This window comes from Drosophila montana, unplaced genomic scaffold (assembly GCF_035044405.1).
Source record: "Drosophila montana isolate Dmon_TW-CO22-7 unplaced genomic scaffold, ASM3504440v1 contig_3216_1, whole genome shotgun sequence".
Taxonomy (NCBI): Eukaryota; Metazoa; Arthropoda; class Insecta; order Diptera; family Drosophilidae; genus Drosophila; species Drosophila montana.
Window position 1 is genome coordinate 616,079 of NW_026998096.1, and position 17,595 is coordinate 633,673.

At 41.1% G+C, this 17,595-nt stretch overlaps 1 protein-coding gene and 1 long non-coding RNA gene across 4 annotated transcripts in view; one reads left to right on the top strand and one right to left on the bottom strand.

Moving 5' to 3' along the window:
- DCX-EMAP (Doublecortin-domain-containing echinoderm-microtubule-associated protein) overlaps nucleotides 1-17,416 on the top strand; it is a 40,477-nt gene extending 23,061 nt beyond the window's left edge. For 2 of the 3 annotated variants that reach the window (XM_064688886.1, XM_064688887.1), the window contains 10 exons: nucleotides 5,247-5,441; nucleotides 13,754-13,870; nucleotides 14,004-14,392; nucleotides 14,466-14,615; nucleotides 14,678-14,849; nucleotides 14,909-15,004; nucleotides 15,073-15,471; nucleotides 15,532-15,952; nucleotides 16,016-16,412; nucleotides 16,476-17,416. In XM_064688886.1, the coding sequence (XP_064544956.1) occupies nucleotides 5,247-5,441; nucleotides 13,754-13,870; nucleotides 14,004-14,392; nucleotides 14,466-14,615; nucleotides 14,678-14,849; nucleotides 14,909-15,004; nucleotides 15,073-15,471; nucleotides 15,532-15,952; nucleotides 16,016-16,412; nucleotides 16,476-16,629 (2,490 nt within the window). In that variant the 3' untranslated portion in view covers nucleotides 16,630-17,416. Of the gene's footprint in view, nucleotides 1-1,681; nucleotides 1,751-5,246; nucleotides 5,442-13,753; nucleotides 13,871-14,003; nucleotides 14,393-14,465; nucleotides 14,616-14,677; nucleotides 14,850-14,908; nucleotides 15,005-15,072; nucleotides 15,472-15,531; nucleotides 15,953-16,015; nucleotides 16,413-16,475 lie in introns of those variants that run through there. The other variant, XM_064688888.1, reaches the window with a different exon arrangement.
- Nucleotides 1,430-5,011, bottom strand: LOC135432978 (uncharacterized). The gene is made up of 2 exons (XR_010437001.1): nucleotides 4,971-5,011; nucleotides 1,430-1,899 (listed from the first exon to the last, which is right to left on the bottom strand). It is a non-coding gene; the product is annotated as an uncharacterized LOC135432978 (long non-coding RNA).
- Nucleotides 17,417-17,595: the final 179 nt, after the last annotated feature.

Sequence of the window (17,595 nt, forward strand, 5' to 3'; positions counted from 1 at the left end):
GGAGTATGGGAGTTGATAAGAGTGCGTGCTACTTGCAAATGAAACACAAATGCTACCAACATGGTAATAAATATCCATACAAGCCACTTCAAAGTGAAAAGCAATAACCCAACTACTACAACAACTTACTGAGAGCGGAGCAATAGCTGGCGAATACAACTGCACGTTCCGGACAAAATGCCTTAGTATGCATAGCAATACCAATATTAATACCAATACCAATACCAATACCAACAGTACGGCCAATAGCTATACCCTTTCCCTTACCTATGTCAATAGCCAAAGTACAAGCAACACACTAAAGGAAACACACCATAACCAATACCAACGGAAAGCCAAACACAAAGAGCGAAAGTGCCGAATTTGATGGTGTGCGTTGGAAAAACCAAGAGTTTTCCCTTTGCAAATTGCACAGTGTAGCCGAAGTTGTTGAGCGTCGAATTCAAGTGAAAGTTATATCTGCTAACAGGCATACTACGGTAGAGTAGTAGTTGCATTCAAATATATGTTAATTATTAAAGACAATTATTATGTTCATATAACTGCATCTATGCTCAATCGCAGACGTAACTTCCTTAGACTCTGACTAGACCTTGGCATCCTTTTAGCGCTGTTGACTTGGGTAGAGCGCCACTCAACGACAAGTAGCGGGACTACTGAGCAATTGATGAACGAACACTGAAGCAGCTACTACTATTGCCACAGCTACTACTACTATTAGCACTACTGCTACTGCTTATACTACTACTTAAACAGCAAGCAAGTGCGCAAGAAAATGGCAGCTAATGCTGGCGGCTCGAGATCAGTGTTGCTGATTTGGCAAAACAATAAATGAATAGGAGTAAACTCTCTACAAAATGTGTAAAGGTATGCGAGTGTGTGTTTGTGTGCAAACTGGGCTCGCCATGAAATACGATTGAGCGTCAAGTTGGTAATTTGAATATGCTTTATGTATACGACACGTGTATTATACACGCTATTGCCATATATATGTTTATATATATATAAATATGGTCAGTTGTCGGTGGATAGCGTAACGTAAGGTAACGTAACGTCGAGTAGCGTGACGTCGCGTGGCATGGCGTGGCTTGGCCTGGCGTTCCGAACACGGGCGCCTTTCGATTTTGAAAATTTAGCCACTTAACTGCAGTCGTTAGGTGAACGCCAAGGAAACCAAAGCTAAGTGCGAGCCAAGGAGCTGACGGACAAAACAAAAAGTTGAAATAAACTACGCGTCGTGACTCTCAACGTGGCGATAAACAGTGTGACCCGCGCTGAGGACTATGTAGCATCCAGTGTTGCATAAGCGCGATCTGGCTTGAAACGCGCACTGCTTGCACTGGGCAGGCAATCAACTAATTTAAAGTGCTATTAAATTAAAATGGTTTCAATTAACACATTTTAAAACGGCAAGCAGACACAGTGAACATTTAAGCCATACTACACTTGGCGGGCGAGAAAACTACGTTTATTTATTATTAACTTAATGCTGTGCACAGTTGTTGTTGTTGTTGTTGTTATTGTTATTGTAAAGAAAAACTGCAACTGCAAGTGAATTAAAAGCAAAGAGCCAACTAAAGTGCGCAAACAGCCGCGCCCACAGGGCTCAGAACGCCCAACACTCAACAGCCAACAACCAACTCAACCGACTCATCAACGGCCAGAGAAAACTTTCGCTCAAATGTACATCGACGAGGATAGCGAGGAAAGTTCGCCCTTTGTGATGCTCACATCGCCGACCAAGTCTTGGGTCAGTGTTCACTGTAAACAATGAGGCCACTCGCCCACCAACCCACCAATCCATCCAGCAGTTCTCCATCCACCGGCACACATCTCTTAATTTCACATTTTTTTTCCTGCCATTTGACGTATACAGAGTCAAGCTGGAAAAAAAAGAAACTGGAAAAAGTTTAAATGACTTTTGTTGTTTTTCTAAGTGTTTTTTAATGGTCTACGTGTGCAGGCTGTGCGATTGCTATGCTTTTTTTTTACCACCCAGCGTATGCGCAATTTTAAATATTTGACTTAAGGTCCTTGTGTGTGTCCACAAACGAATATATCGTTTTATATGTGCAATACTTTAGTGGACGGGACCTTCAATTTAATTTGCTTGAACGAAAACTCCATATATTTCATTGAAAAAGAGAGCTGGTCGGAGGAAAAACATAAGAGTAATAAATTTTTTTGACAACCCTATAAGCCAGGTTTTTATTTCTGTCCAGTAAGGTGAATTTTCCGCAAAGGATGAAACACGTATTCAGTTATTAACATGAAGAGGAGCTCAGAAGATATGTGTGAGGCAGGCTGAAGGCGTAAACAACGAATAAGTTTCATACAATAGTTTTCCACCAATTTTGAGCCCCGGCAGAAACAATTTTCCACTTTAATTATAGGGAGCTGTGCAAAACCATAACAAACAGAACTTCACCAATAAACAAACAACAGACAAGTTTTGCTATATATTTGTACGTCGCTTTCTCAGGCTCAGATTTAATCTACTGACAATAATAATAATAACAATATTAATCCACACGAACTATCGGCTCGACTGTATCACACTCGGAGAAAAGGCCAAGTGTTTGATTTATTAGCCGAATACCAGAAAAGAGTCTTGACCTCATATGAACAAGCATTTATTTGTTTACAAGATATTTGTCAGACAATTGTTTTGTTTACGGCAATAAAATGCAATATCCCCGAGCAATAATAATAACAACAATCAAGTGGCTCATCCTAAGTGGGCGGAAAGCTTGGACGCCGTTTGGGACCGCCTGCTGCTGTATATTACTAAGTCCTTGTCGATTGCTTCAATGAATTTTCTGCGAGGCTGCACCTCAAACGAAGGGCTTTGAAGTTGCGCTTACATTTCGCTTTCGTACTCGCACTGGTGGCTTTTCCAAGTTGCTCAAAGTTTAATTGAGCGCGTAATTTAAGCTTTTGCTAAGCTATTTGCTTAGTACCATAGCTATAAGTGCGTTAGTTAAAGTGTGCTCTCATACCATTGCAGAAGGTACTATAATTTAGTTGACGAAATGTGCATTGGCTGAGAGAACCCACAAAATATGTATGTGCTCTCAATCAGGAGCACGTGAAGGAGAATTGTTTTAACTAAGCTGTCTGGCTGTTTTAATTAAATCTTTAGCCCAGTATAGCTATATATTGGATTCATTCGGATCGGATCATTTTGACAAAGTAACTAATGATCGAAAATTAAATTTTTATTTGCTTTTATACGCTGAATTCTTTGACTTATTACTAGTGACATCAAATATGGTATGCAGGCTTTCTTTTAGTCAATAATTGCACCGACACAAAATTCAATAAATCTCATTTTTAAAGGGTAATGGTATATATAAAGACGTAATATATTCCGTAAGCCATTAAACATTGTGCTTTAGTTAATCTAACATCAGTTTTCCCATAGAGTTTACTCTAAGAGACAATCTCTATTTGCGTCATTATTAGCTCGTTAAATGTACAAAGAACTGGCTGGACTTCAGCTCCAATATCTGAGCTTTTTACCTACATATATATTTACAATACATATTCAAATTGCAGGTACAATTAAAATTGGCCAAAACTCGCATACAATGTAATAATTATCTGTATCTCTATATAGAAAACTCGTATTTTAATATCTTGCTTTTATATTCATATGCCTTTGTTAATTTAACAAGCTTATTTTCAACATTGCGAATTATAAAATGATTTCACAGCGTGTTAGCCAGCCATTGTTGGATCGAAAAGTCATTATTATCACAGAACATATATATATATATTCTATTCATGTATATATTCTATTCAAGTTCACATATACGATTATTTGAAAATAGGCATTAAGGTGGCTACGAATCCCATTTAACATTTTACATCATTTTGTTGAATTTCAATTAAAAACTTTGATTTTGATTGTATATATATATATGTATATATATTGCCAATTTGATATGTAGGAACGTGCGTATATTCACATTTTTATGTTTATTTATTTAAAGTATATTCCGACTCGACAGGCTTTGCTGCGTAATTGGGGTCAGGCTGGATGCCTGATGCCGTCACAAAGGCATGCACAAATGTTGGTTGAAGAATTGTGTTTTAAATGAATTTGGATTAATTACAATTTGGGTTTTTGTGTCTTGAGCTCCTGCGCCATTTTATTTTTAACATTTTTGTGTATAAAATTTAATTGAAAAGCCACACACGAATTAAATTGGAATTTTCAGCTCTAAATCAAGCACAGCAAACTAACACAATTTAAGCAACCGAATGTTCTCTAGTCGGGAGTGTCCGACAAGGAGATACCCTAATCCTTCTATTGCCAAAAACACAAGCTGCCAAACTGAGGCCAAGTTTCGGTGATTTAAAATAAACCTGATCTTCATACCCTGCTTACCTATTTTCAATGAGTCCAGGGTATAATTAGGAAAAAGCATCGATTACATCTACTCATGTTTTGTATAAATACATCAACTGATGTTTTGCAAATAAAGAATAGTTGCCGCAAAAGTTTGTTCCGTTGGAAATTTGCTTTAAATATTATAAACAATATGTCCATGTTAAGCATTTTATATAGTATTTACTTACCTATCTACCGATCTACCCTGTGGATCTTATATCCATTAGAGTACGCAGTGTAATAAGCTGGAAAACTGAGTAAACTATTTATCATAGAAGCAGACAGATTATCTGGTCTAACCGGCAGATATAGAGTAGTTAATGCAAAAGTGACTTCAGAGGGAAATTTGAAATAATTATTATAATATGCCAATATTAAGAGTTTTATATAGTATAAGGTATTTAATCAGTTTTCGACCGATCTACCATGTGACTCATATCAACTAGTGTGTCGATCCGTTCTTTCCTGGCACATAAGCTTTAAAAGTGATAGAAACAACAAGAAACTAGCCTGCAAATGTAGAGTAGTTACCACAAAAGTGAGTTGAGTGGGAAATTCAATTTCAGCAACTCACAAGTACGCGTGACAACTTTCAGTATTTGGCCCGGCCTGTTCCCAACGAATGTATCCATGTGTCCATGGGTGGCGCGTCCCGCGAAACAATTTCATTAATTCCAGATTTGCGCGAAATTTTCACAAAAGACATCGGTGCGCCTACCCACAAACAATATATACACATACAAATACATATACACATACATATATACATATATATATATATATTGTCGCTGGCGGACTTTCAGAAAATTTACGTATTTTCCTATTTGTTTATTTCTCTTTCCGTGCACAGCCCGCTAGCTACGGTAAAAAGAACGGCATGTGGTACGCTTCGCCCGGAAATCAGGGCTGGGGCTCCAAGCCCGCCAGTCGAAAGCCTTCAATAATGGAAGCGGATTTGGGCACATTATCGACCACATCGGGCTCGATAAAGCGCAGCGCTGGTCGGGTGATACGCATCATCAATAATTTGGATCATTCCGTTCAGGTGAGTGCCGGGGCGCACAGTTACCCACAAATATACACACACACACGCACACATACATATCCATAAATATACAAACCTATGCAAGTATTGTACAAGCGATATTTATTGTTTCGTGCATCCATCAGGTCGTAATAATGAATGCAAAATTTAAATTTAAATGAAAAAACAAATAGAAAGGGGAAATTTTGGTTGCCTTTCAAATTTGTTATTCTACTGCAGAACTGATTGATTTATTTACTGCGCTTAAAATGCATATTGCTCTGAAATGTTTGTTTGCCCCTATAAACATATATATATATAACATATATTGGCCGACTAAATTGTCCGATTAGAATCCGTAACGGCAATGCACTAAAAGAATTGACAAAATCATCCGACAACATTAACTGCATTTTACAAAATAATTAAAGTACTACGTAAATGATATGAATAAATCATTTTGTTGAAACTGGAATAAGTTACATATGCTCTGTGTGATAAAATGTGTCAAATGTCATCGATATTTAAATGTAAAATGCACATTCGCATGCTTCTGGCTTCACTCTGCAAACAAAGCTTAGCTATTTTACGCATAAACTTGAAAAAAATGTTGAATATTCAACAGCGAAAATGTGCAAATAATGCCATTAATGCATTCATATACATACACATATATTCATACACATATAAATACCACAGTTGCCACATGGATATATCTATGCCACAAGGTGTTCACCTGGGCGAAAAATTCAAATGTATTTTTAACCAATTCGCTTTTGAACTTGGATTGTTTGCGTTTTAAATCTTATTTGCTTGGCAATTTCTACCCCCGGCTCGCTTACATACTTAGCAATTTGTGCAAATATGTGTTTGGGCTTTCGATAAATAGTTTATAGCCGCTTATTTATTTATTTTTGTCTGCATCATTGATTTGTTGCCGTTTCTCACTTTCATAACATACCCTTGCAGTAAGCTATCGTAATAACATATTGTTTTAAAAGATCATATCCGACTTTGTTGGCAAACAATTTGTTGTTGGGATCAAAATCCGTTTGTTGTCCACATTTTGGATGGATCGGATTCCGTCCTAGTTTTGGTTCTACTGTTTTTCAGTTTAACGAGACTTTTTTGAGTTTCTGACGAGTGCCCAACCCCAATAGCTTTACACACATAAGATTGGATGGTGCAATTCTCTCAAATAGTGATCAATAATTTTTGTATACTTTTTGGGGCTGGAGATGCTCTCTGTTGCCTGTTACATACATTTACGCAAAACGAATATACCCTTTCTAGTAATTTTCAAAAGGTCCAGGGTACAAAAAGTGTTAATTGTTGATATGATAATTAAACAATTATTTTACGTAATTAATCTAGTACAGTTCCGACTTTTCCTTTTGACTGTTCGACAAGTAAATAACATGTTTACCCATTTTCCCTCTAAGAAGGCTGTATTTTCCCGTATGTGGAAAATGCCTCAAACAAGATTTAATTATAGAACATATTAAGTCGGAAAAGATTGCTACCAGAACTTGGTTATATATATATAAGCGACCGAAATATATCCGACCGAAATATATATATACCGACCGAAATATATCCGATCCTATAAAGTGCGAGCTGGTATTTCCCAGACCCATGCCCCGTCCAACTTTTTTACTTCAAACTCTAGACATTGATTTTACACGTATTTCTCGGCCATGGAGAAGTGTTATCTACTTTTACTATCTTAAAATCGAGGTCTAAGGTTCTACATTACATAAACATTTGAAAATCAGTTTGATGTCCATTGAATTAGGAACCAAAGGTGGGAATCAAGGGTTTTCGCCCATTTCAGTTACGCTTGAAAACTTTCGTTCGTACAACCTTAGACCTCCCTTTTCCGAAAATTGTGAAACATGCGCTGAAACGACCTTCAATCCGAAACTTCATCCGTCCAATCATTGCCCTAATTTCCATCAAGTAGAAATGGATTATGCGTAGTTTGAAACAGCTCTTGCATGAATATGAGCAAAGATCTTTGATCATGATTTTTTCTGTTGAAATTTCCCAAAAATCCCTCCTGGTGTGCAAATCCCTAACATAAGATAACTACAGTAGCTCAGCTGCATTTCGCTTACAGTCAGTCAGTCCGTCGAAAAATTTTCCTCTCCCCAAAATCTTCTATTCCCAACGAGAACACTCTTACTTAGTTTTAAAAGCAGTTGAGGTGCGTCACAAAGGTCAATAGCTGCATTTCACTTTGACATTCAAATGGATTGTAGGCGTACAAGGCAAGCATGGCGCAATTAACCTTTGCCTACTTTCGGCACACACCCATAAGAATGCGGCAATCATATGGAAAATCAATTGTCTGCAATTTGTATTTTATTATATGCATGCAATGGCGGCCCCAGAAACAAATTGAAGCCACGGCCAATTTGGGTGGTCGCGTCGAAATACGAAAATCCAGACCGCGTCTGGCGGCTCCCACCTAGGTGTGCAGCAGGGAAACTCCGTTGGGTCTGGCGCCGCAAATGTAAATTCTCCCAAAAATCTCCTCTCGTCTCTGTGCTGGGGTAATATTTGCTACTTTCATAACCAAAGTGGCCCCAAATATGAATTGGCATGCGATTTCTACTCCGCTTTTCGGACTATCCTCGCCTGGCTGCCAATGGGCTTGGGTCTGGGTCTGGTGTCGGTTACGGATAGGTTGGTTTCGTGGTCGAGGCAGTAATAATGTTTTATGGTAATTTCGCTAAGTGCAACTCAATTTTTTAGCACTCTTTGGGTAGCGCGAGAGGCGCGTGATGTTTTATGAATAAAAATACGTTAAATTGTGGGCGTTGAGCGTACAGACTGAGCTATAGTATATACAAATTTGTACCAAACACTTTGCACATGAGTACGGGTACATTATACAGGTGACGTTAGCGTTTTGCAAGGTTATTTAACTATGCATCTTGCCGACAAAACTATTTGTCGAGGTCAACAGGAATCTAAAGGGATGACTCACGAAAACTCGTATAAAATTAAAGCTACGTGTTGAAAAGTGCTTAGTACGGAAACATCACACTCCTTTCGGGTTTGTGTGTGGTGAGCAATTAAACCCATTCATGTTATTCTCGTTTATGTGTTATGAAAATATAAAACTAATAAATGTGCAGAACAAATAGAAGTCGCATTGAGGCCAAAAAGCTATCAAACAATAACCACAGAATCGACCACTGCTCGCCAGGCGCACTCGTTGAGGTTAGCAATGCAAATTTCACTAAAACACACAGACTTCCAGCAAGAACAGCAACAACAGACAGAACAGCAACAAGAACGACAAAAGGAAATTGTAGTACTTTGAAGTTTCTGTTGTTGCAGATGCTTGTTTCCCGCACGGACCCGCCTCCATGGCCAACCAAGGCCAAGGACATGTCCCGTCGTCGTCTACAAATGAAACGGGCAACATTGCCAAATACTTTGCAAACCAACAACAACAACATAGACAAACAGCTCGAGAATATGAGTATAGGACGTGCATATGCACATAGAAGCCGCCATTTGGCGATTGCATTACCCGTGCCATGGATTGCGTACTCTCGCACTTGGCCACTATTCCAATTGTGCTCGGCACTGCGGCTGTATTTGTTTGCCTCTGCACTTCTGGCCATTGTGGATCTGCTACTCTGCCACTGACTCTGCTGCGTCCCCTGCCACAGCGAATGGCGTGCTGTAGTCTCTTGGCCTGGCCTGGTGCTAAATAATATTTGGCAGCCCAAAGTACCACGTGCAACGTGCCGCATTGCATTTTGATTCTTCTTTCAACTTTGTCGTGGAAAGTTTCGTGCTGACGTATGATCAACTTTGCATTTCACTTATTATTTCGGCACACACATGAAAACTTGTTCTGTTTTCCATATGCACATGTCGGAGCCTCGCAGGCGTATCGAACAGACAACAAAGACAGGCCAGCAAAAATGGCAACAACACCTGACGTCCATGTACATACGTTAAATGACGGCAAACATAAAAAGTGCTGGGCCCTGAAAAAACACGCAAAAATCCTACAAAGACCAAAAAGCCCCGCCTAGCTAAGAATGTGCTGCAAGAGTGGCATGTCCATCTAGTCACCCATCAAGCGGCTTCAAGGGATGACAAGAGCTACCGCAATTTCCAAAATGATGATACAGTTGATTTAGTCAATAAAAAATTTGAGCAGAAACACACTAAGAGAAACCCAAGCCACAAGCTGCGGCAAAGCTTATTCTTTCTTTAACAACTCCTTTGCTTATCGGTCTTTTTATCCTTGCAGAGGGTATTATTACTATGGTCCATGTTAGGTCATCCTTCTTGTTGCAGGCAGTGTCTCTCCTAGAAGACGGCCTGCTCTAACCAACCACTATTTCATAAAGTTGTTGCAAGACTCGATCGATATTTTAGCCATCTTATCTATTTTAACTCAGCGATAAGGAAACTCAGGTGGACAATCATCTTAGCAATGTCAGCTTCTTATATATTATATAAGCGGGTATTTCAGGGCCTTGCTCTTGGCAAGTTTTGTGCTTTATATTTTATATACTTATATGTACATTTTTAACCTGTCCGTAAATATCGTTCCGAAGAATCGATACCGCTATCTATTATTTAAATTAAATATAATCCGTGTTGTTTTATTCTAGCTCCTTTGTCTTGAAAACAAAAATACCCTTTTTAACTATTTTCAAAAAGCATTGGGTATCAAAATGAATGAATGTTATGGATGACGGTACCTTCTAATATTTCCGATTGTTTATACGAGATTGATAAACATCGATTTTCTGATTTATTTTTTAATGCCAGAGCCACCAAATTCGCAAACTGTTGAAGCTCGCTTATTAAACAAAGATTAAGAATTTTTCACTACGAATAAATTTAATATTTTGTGGGGCTGTGTGAAGAAGATTCACAGCCGCTGCATAAAGTGCGGGCCATGTGGTGTGCGTGCTTATGTGTGTGTGTGTGTGTGTGGGGTGTGTGATGTGTGTATTGAAGTGTGCTCCAATGAATGATATGGCCATAGTTGCCAGGGATACATAAAAGGTTGGGTTGAAAGCTTATAACTATTTTACATAACAATCAAATTAAAAATAATAATGGTATTATAATAATATCAAAAATATTCATAAAATTAATAGTAATTATGAGGGGAGTAGTCACTTTTTGGGCAGATACAAACGGATGTGTGTGAATGTGCTCTGTTAGTAAGTTGTGAAATTAAGAAAGCTACAGATTTAAATAAAAGACTATTAGTCGGGCACTCTTGAAAGGATTATTTCGCACAATTGAATAATGCGGACCTTCTTTAAAGATCGAACCGTATAAAATGACTTCGGCTTTGTGGTTGTATTAGTCATCAATAAAATAATCAAGTAGACTCTTGTGAATAGAATCTAAACTAAAAACAGAGTATTGCGCAGTCGCTTGCAGCCGACTGTAACGTTCTTACCCATCTTTTTTTCTGCAACAAGTCATCCACTCCTTTGGCAGTATAGCGGTCCTTTGTTTTATGCAGATATTTCAGTATTTTATTGAATTCTTTTGTGTCAACCGGATGAAGGAGTCGCACAAGTTATTTAAAAAAAAAATAATAAAAAAAAATATCCGTGATTTAACGTCACAGAAATGAAACGAACCATGAGATGGTCCGAGCCAGCATCGATTGACATGGGGCTTGGACAAGTGTTGGTAGTACACAATGGAGCCCATAAAAAATTGTTAAAATTTTAACTCATGCAGCTGTTGCCTGCTGCACATTCAATAACTGCGAATATGTGATGCGCCCGGGTATGCGGGAGTACGGCAGTACGGAAGTACGGGCGTACGGGTAAGGGTAAATACGGCTTCCTCTTTCCGGCAGCTGTTGGTTGGCAGCCGCACCCAACCCCTCGCCAAAAGTGCACGTAATTGGCTTAACAAATGCCATTTGTTTGGGGTTCGCCTGATTGGAGCTGCCAGCGTAATGTAATTATTTGCACACATAATTATGTTTGTTTATACTGCAGCCGTCAGCCATCTTGAGTGCAGCTGGGCGTGTGTCTCCGGGTGAATCCTTGTAATTTGGGAGCTTACACCTACGCACACACACGCACACAGACAGGCCAAGAGGGAGACATTTCAAATATGTGGCCTTCATGCATAATTTGTGTACAGCTTGCAAGTTGCCGAGAATAACACATCGAAGTGGAATTTTCAAAATAATACAATAGCTTATAGTTGCATATTTGGCTCGGGTCTATTCGTTCAATCAGCTGAAGAAACTCTTCACCAAAGCAAGCAGCATAACAGACCAAGGACCTGGCTGGTCCCACATATCATAGATTCTGTGCTCACAACAATGTGTGCCTCAGGTGTTTCGATTTGATAAACAATCAACAAATCGTGATTAATAGTGGTTTGGCGGGTAGGCATACATCCAGCGCCCGGCCCGGCCCACGAGTCCACTAACGACCATTAAAGCCAGCTGGTCTAAATGGTTTAGTCGGACTCTTTTTGCACAAATATTTCAAAATCAAATTGATGGCCGTCAAAGTCGAAAAAGCCAAAAAGGGATGAGACGTGCAAGTAGTTGTAAGGTAAAAATTTAGCAAGTAAGGGCGCAAGGGCTCATATTCTAGAAATAAGGCTCGCATCTGCAGTTTTAAAATGTTTAATGCTTTAAAGCTCAAAGACTTGCATTTGTCTTTTTATAACCTGAACCTGTATCCTTTAACTACATATGCAAGCTTCCGAAAAAAAAACTGTTCTGAACCAAACTATTTTGTTTCCAAAGCCCTTTCAGAGTGTAACATACTTTTGGCATGAGTGTACATATTCTTTTACTTTACAAAACTTTTGCTTAGATCTGCCATTTTGTTGTAGGCAGTACATATGCCAGAGTCGGCCGGATTGTTTCAATACATCAAATAAGTGACTGCCATAGGATGAGTAGATAATTAGGTTCTTGGCTCAAAAACTTTCTTATTTGTTCAACATATCTTGACCAACTCTAGCATTTACGAGCTTTAGTAAAAAACTATAGAAACATATTAATTTATTGTTTGAAAATCTTATTTGTTTTTCACAATATCTTAAACATATTTGGCATTTAAGGTTTTCAGACGGAAGAAATATTAGAATTGAAAGTGTTTGATGTCTTGTTTAAAGTCTTTTAACGTGTATTATTTCATCTACAAGTATACTTTATAATTTATGCAAAATTTCTGAAATTTATGATTCAAAAGTAACGAGATAAAAAATGCCCTCGAACAGAAAACTGTTCATAATTTTGGTGGCAGCTAAATGAATCATCAGCCAGCTCTCAACACGGATATAAAACCATTAGACGCATTTCCAAAGAATATTAACTGAATACATAAATTAGATTCAGTTCATACAAACTGCCAAAGTTAGTCCTGTTCGCGATTGTCGTCGCCGTGACCAGTGCAGATAAAGTTGATGCCAGATGCTTTAATTTCTACTCTTTGTTTTTTTTTGTTTTGTGCGCAACGTGGACTCGCGTGTCTAGCAGATATCAAGGCCTGGAGGTCATTAAAACCCAAGATGCACACTTCACACAAGCACCGAGAGCAGAAAGCTACAGAGCTAAGCAGCAGCTGGCCCAGCCAGAAGCCAGCAAATGCAACAATGCGTATCGCTCATCTGGGTGCGGGAGGCTGTGGTGTGTACATCCAATTATGAGCGCAAAAGTTTAAGTGCAACAACAACAACAACAACAACAAACAGAACGGCAAGAACAAGCACAAGTAGATGGCAAACAATGCTGGAATAGCCCGACGACCCCTAACAACTACAAATAATACCATTAAGCAGTGAAATAAAACGCAAAGTGGGTCACAGCCTCGGTTTGTGGGGCGAACAAGGAGCACACGAGGATGTTGGTGTCGCCATATAAGCATGCCCATATCTGTATATATAGTAAAAGCGCATAAATATGAATATGAGTGTGCGTGCGTGTGCGTGTGTGTGTGTGTATGAGCACGTAATTATAAATATTTGTTGCTAGCAACTTTGGTTACAAACTTGAAGTGTCATGGCCGGGGCAGCGGAAGCGGAAGTAGCGTGTCACGGCTAAGTTCCTGCCGCAGGCCAAGTGTTGAAAAGTCAACGCGCGCAGTCAATGCTACACAACATACTTGTGTGTGTGTGCGTATGTCCATGTACATATGTATTTTACACAGCCCAATAATTCACATTTTATGGCTCTGACTAATTACACACCCATAAATCCATAAATCGCCCTCTGGCACCTCGCCTATTAGATTAAACACGTCATTTTATATACACACATCTACATATATAAATCATATTTTATTTTCCTTTCTTTCTAGTGTCGCGTCCTACTGAACCTACGCACCTCGCAGCCGTTTGAGGAAGTGCTCGAGGATTTGGGTCAAGTGCTGAAAATTAACGGCGCCAAGAAAATGTACACAGGCACCGGGCAGGAGGTAAGCGCAGGCTTCTGTTCTCTTCCTCATTCTCTTCAAGCAGGTTGCGGCATAACAGCTTAATTAACATAGTCTAAAATATATAAGTAAATAAAATCCTTGCTAAATATCACACATTTGCAACATGCTGCAGGTACGTAGCTTTTCGCAGCTGCGCAACGAGTTTGCCGACGTGGACACATTCTATTTGGCTACTGGGACGGCATTGATCGCCGGCTCGCCAATTCGACGCTCGCGCTCACGCCCCTCGGTGGTAGCCGCTGCTCCCATCCTGCCCACGGAGGAGCTGCCGAAGGTTCCATTGCGTGGCACGCGGCCACGCAGCAAGAGCCGACCGCGCATTCTATATGCGCCGGAGAGCGAGATACTGAGGCCGAATGGAGAGTACACCATGCTGGACATAATGAAAGAGGAGCCCACAAAAGTTACCATACGCGGCTTGCGGCGCACTTTCTATCCCCCTGTGCACCATGCGCCGGCAGAGAATTCGCCTCCAGACAAGAAATTACAGCTACAGTGGGTGTAAGTAGTTCATTACACACGAATCTTGACGCATAAACACTGATTCTCCTCTCCTGCCCGATCTCTATATTAGCCACGGCTATCGAGGCATCGATGCGCGACGCAACTTGTGGGTGCTGCCGACTGGAGAGCTCCTCTACTACGTGGCAGCTGTGGCGGTGCTATTCGATCGCGACGAGGACGCGCAGCGACACTACACAGGTCACACCGAGGACATAATGTGGTAAGTGGGAGTTGTCAAAAACTCAATGCGGATCTCAGATAATGCCTACCCAAACCACACAGCATGGATGTGCATCCCTCTCGCGAATTGGTGGCATCGGGCCAGAAGGCCGGACGGGATCGCAAATCGCAAGCGCATGTCCGCATTTGGAGCACCGAGTCGCTGCAGACGCTCTACGTCTTTGGAATGGGCGAGCTGGACACTGGAGTAACCGCGGTGGCTTTCTCGCAACTGGTAAGGCTCGCCAAATTGAAATCAACTGACCAACAAGACTTACACAAAACACTTTTCAGAACGGCGGCAGCTATATTCTTGCCGTAGACAGCGGCCGCGAAAGCATCCTGTCCGTTTGGCAGTGGCAATGGTGCCACCTGTTGGGCAAAGTGGCCGTAAGTTGCTTATTAAATATACTTTCCTCTTCAACTTCAAGGAATTATTTTTATTTCCATACTGGCAGACTCTGCAGGAGGGTTTGTCCGGCGCCGCTTTCCATCCTTTGGATGATAATCTAATCATCACCCACGGACGTGGTCATTTGGCCTTCTGGCATCGTCGCAAAGATGGTTTCTTTGAGCGCACAGACATTGTCAAGCAGCCGTCGCGCTCACACGTTACCAGCGTTCAGTTCGAGCCGGATGGCGATGTGATTACCGCCGACTCCGACGGCTTCATCACCATATACTCCGTGGACTCTGATGGCGCCTACTTTGTGCGCACCGAGTTCGAGGCCCACAACAAGGGCATCGGCTGCCTGATTATGTTGGGCGAGGGCACTTTGCTGTCGGGTGGCGAAAAGGATCGTAAAATTGCTGCCTGGGACTCGCTGCAAAATTACAAGAAAATTGCGGACACAAAGGTAGGAAAATGTGCTTCATTGTTTTAACATTTATGGACTATAATTGTTGTGGGGCCTCAGCTTCCCGAAGCGGCCGGTGGCGTGCGGACAATTTACCCACAGCGGCCAGGCCGCAACGATGGCAACATCTACGTGGGTACGACGCGAAACAACATCTTGGAGGGCTCGCTGCAGCGACGCTTTACGCAAGTCGTCTTCGGCCACGGCAGACAGCTGTGGGGCCTCGCCGCACATCCCGAGGATGAGCTTTATGCGACGGCTGGCCATGACAAGCATGTCGCGCTCTGGCGCAAGAACAAACTCATTTGGACCATACAAACGGGCTACGAGTGCGTGGCATTGGCCTTCCATCCGTTTGGCACGGCATTAGCTGCTGGCAGCACCGAGGGCCACTTGCTGGTCATCAACTGTGACAACGGGGCGGTGATGCTGACGCTGCGTGTATGTGGCTCACCTCTGAACTGTGTGTCTTTTAATCAAGGTATGCATGAGGATACAATATATTCTGTCTCGCTCTAACTAAATGCCGCTGTCTCCTTCGCAGTCGGCGATATGATTGCCATGGGCTCGCAAAACGGAAGCATTTACCTTTTCCGTGTTTCGCGCGACGGTTTCTCCTACAAGAAGGTCAACAAGATACGCGGCTCGCAGCCTCTGACACACCTGGATTGGAGCATGGACGGCAACTTTGTTCAGACCGTGACCATTGATTTTGACTTACTCTTTTGGGACGCCAAGTCTCTGTCTCCGGAGCGCAGTCCCATTGCAATGAAAGACGTCAAGTGGCTGACCAACAACTGCACAGTGGGTTTCCTGGTTGCCGGCCAGTGGAGCAATCGCTACTACAGCAGCGCCAACACCATCATAGCCACCTGCAGTCGGTCCGCGGCACACGATATGCTCGCATCAGGTGACGCGGAGGGCTATTTACGTTTGTTCAGGTAAGCCGAGAGCCCCTCAGAGCCAATGATAATGATTACGCCTTACGCCTTCGACATTGACAGATATCCCTGCATCTCGCCCCGTGCCGAATTCCACGAGTCCAAGGTCTACTCGGGCATGCTGGCCTGTGTGCGTTTCTTATGCGGAGATCACACACTCATCACTGTGGGTGGAACAGACGCTTCGCTCATGGTGTGGGACATTGTCGAGGAATAGCTGAAATGGCCACCGTGGCGCTCTGCTGCACAACACGATGCGAGCTATCAGGACTACTGGCATCGGCGCATCTCGCAGGTATCTTCAACGGTGCTGGACAGTGACTCCGTCGATTATCAGTAGAGATTCCCCCGCGGACATTCGGGTTGTGCAGCCTCGCTTGCTTTTTTAACACAATATCAATTGGCCAGCATCCCATTGGCTTATTATATTAGATAACCAAAGAATTGATCGATGACTCCAGCTATAACAAAACTAGAACAAATTTACGTTTCACTGGTAAATTCAAACCAAATTTTTAATCTACTAAAGATAACACCCATAGATAACTATGTGTGTGCGCAGTTCCGTTGCACCCAACTTGGCTTCCATTCCCCAATCTTCCGTTAATGTTGTGTTCCGCATTTGTCCTCCGTTTTTATATATACTATAATTTTGTTGTTGATGGTTATTAAGTTGGTAACTAGAAACAGACTTAAATGCCACTGGTGGATACTGTAACTATATACTATACAATATGAATGCATTCACGAATCTAAAGCTCTTATACAGACTTCCTACATATCATCTTCCAATTGCGCTCTCATTGAAGTCCCATATTTTTCAAGAATCGCGGTAATAGACAGGAACTTTATAACACCCACACGACACATAAATATTGAAAACTAAGTGCACTTAAACATATATTGAATATAAAGCATTACTATAAATAATTATATTCAATATATATTGTTAATGCAATTTTTAATGTAAGCGTTGAAAAAAATAAACCGTTTTAACAAACCAATCAATATTTCAATTTGCGGTCAACTTGTTTGCAATATTTAAAATTGCGCATACGAAGTTTTGACTTTTATTTTTTCTTAAGTTACTTCGCAACAAGAGTTTCTTTGACCACCCCAAAAGTTAGCAAATTAAATATGTTCAAGTTAAGGTACTAAAAATTCACAATATGAGAGCGGCTCT